The sequence below is a fragment of the Vombatus ursinus genome, unplaced genomic scaffold, assembly GCF_900497805.2.
Source record: "Vombatus ursinus unplaced genomic scaffold, bare-nosed wombat genome assembly UNPS02014798.1, whole genome shotgun sequence".
NCBI classification, from domain to species: Eukaryota; Metazoa; Chordata; class Mammalia; order Diprotodontia; family Vombatidae; genus Vombatus; species Vombatus ursinus.
This window is the reverse complement of record NW_020954576.1, coordinates 72,313,697-72,315,450: the sequence shown is the minus strand read 5'-3', so window position 1 is coordinate 72,315,450 and position 1,754 is coordinate 72,313,697. Positions and strand designations below refer to the sequence as shown.

Here is a 1,754-nt window from a genome sequence, read left to right as displayed (position 1 = left end):
GATCTTTAAGGTTCTTAAAACAACAACAACAAGTAATTCTAGGCTCTGTGATTCTATTTCCAGACTGGAAGATCCCTTGAAGGTTTTTTGGACAAAGCATTTTGACTTAAGTTTTAGGGTTTCAGTCTTAAGGGTGGGGTTTTCAGTAGATGGAAATGGATAGAAGGACTTGCATTTCATGATGGGAGGTTAGTAGGAACAAAGAAAGAGATATGGGAATGGGTAAAATAAATCTGCATAGTAATCCAACTTGGCAATAGCATAATGTAGATGAATGGGAATAAGGTTTGAAAGGTAGATTGCAGCCAGATTCTGGTGGGCCTTAAACATCAGACTAAAGAGTTTGGAGTTTACTTGTTTTTGAAGGGGGAGGGGGAGAGTTGAGATATGATCAGAGCTGAACTTTAGCAATATTTTTTTATGTCATTTAAATGTATCATGTACTTGAGAGGCATTCTGCCATAGTAGATAGACTTTCTAGGGAGTTAGAAAGACCTAGATTGAAGCCTTTACTCAAGCAACACTGGCTGTGAGAATGAGGGAAAGATTTCTCAATGCCCCAGGCAACTCTTTTAAAACTACAGAGCAGGGGTCAATCTGCATTGGTATAGGGAATAGGTCAATCCCCTTTTCTCCTCCTCTCTCCCCGCCCCCACATACTTAACTTTGCACTTTAATTAATTATTTCCTGTGTACTGAGTTCTGTTCAAAGTAACAGGATTTTTTAAAAAGTGAAAGCACTTTGTAGACTTTAAGACTATTAAGTTGTTATAGTTATTTGTAGATACTGGTCATCTTTTTAATGTACATAGTTTAAAATATATTAATTATTTCCCCCTCATTTGTAAAACTAAATAATGCAAATTTATAAACTAAATTAGTAAAACCAAATATCCTCCCTTTTGGTTAATTTTACCTGTTCATTGATTTCTTTTTGTACAAGTTTGTTTATAGGTCACTGCAAAAAAAAATTAAGATTATTTAAATAGGCTTCAATGTGCATAGGATGTTTCGGATGACTGCTTTATGTTTGCTTGATATTCTGAGCTAAAGACACTAAAGAGAGAATTTTCTTTAGGTCAGCCTAAAGGATGGGTGAAGATACCCAAAAGACTACTCACTCACCATATTGAAATAAAGATTGTCCACTAAGGCGCTGATTAGGTCTCAAGGTTTTATTTAAAGACTGGGTAGCAGCAACTTCTGATTTTTCTCCTCCTACTTCTGAATGACTGGGAAGAAGGCAGAAGTCAGATTAACTCCTGGGGCTAAACTTTTTCTCAGACTTCTCCTTCGAGACTGTGAAATAAAAGATACATTAGTTAGTATCTAAAATTGCAAACGTAAATATTGGGAGTGTTGTAAGCCATTTTGAACTTTGATGTTTTCACAAATTACAATCTCTCCTAGAAGGAAATAGACCTCCCTCTATCTTTTCATATTCTCCTAGTAGAAAACATTCTTTAAAGTGGATGTATCTATGCATATGTGTGTGTGTGTGTATTTCTATTAAGAATTATTGACTGACAAAAGAAGGAAACTCAACCACATCACAAGTAAAAAGTAATTTATTTGGCTTTGAGTGTTTTCTTTTTTAAGAGAGAAAACCATATTAAAAAGTTAAACTTTCCTGACTTGAAAATTAAGAACAGAGATGCAAAAACCCTATGTTAATAACACAGCTAATATATATGCATATGTATATATGCATGTGTATATGTAGATGGATCAATAATGTTAGCAGATGTGTAAAG

General features: G+C 34.4%; 1 protein-coding gene across 2 annotated transcripts in view; it reads right to left on the bottom strand.

The window, feature by feature from the left end:
- Positions 1-1,218: 1,218 nt before the first annotated feature.
- The window catches only part of LOC114050149 (WD repeat-containing protein 64-like), a 172,956-nt gene continuing 172,420 nt past the window's right edge, over positions 1,219-1,754 (bottom strand). For both annotated transcript variants that reach the window (XM_027871753.1, XM_027871754.1), the window contains one exon: positions 1,219-1,299. In XM_027871753.1, the coding sequence (XP_027727554.1) occupies positions 1,219-1,299 (81 nt within the window). The remainder of the gene's footprint in view (positions 1,300-1,754) is intronic.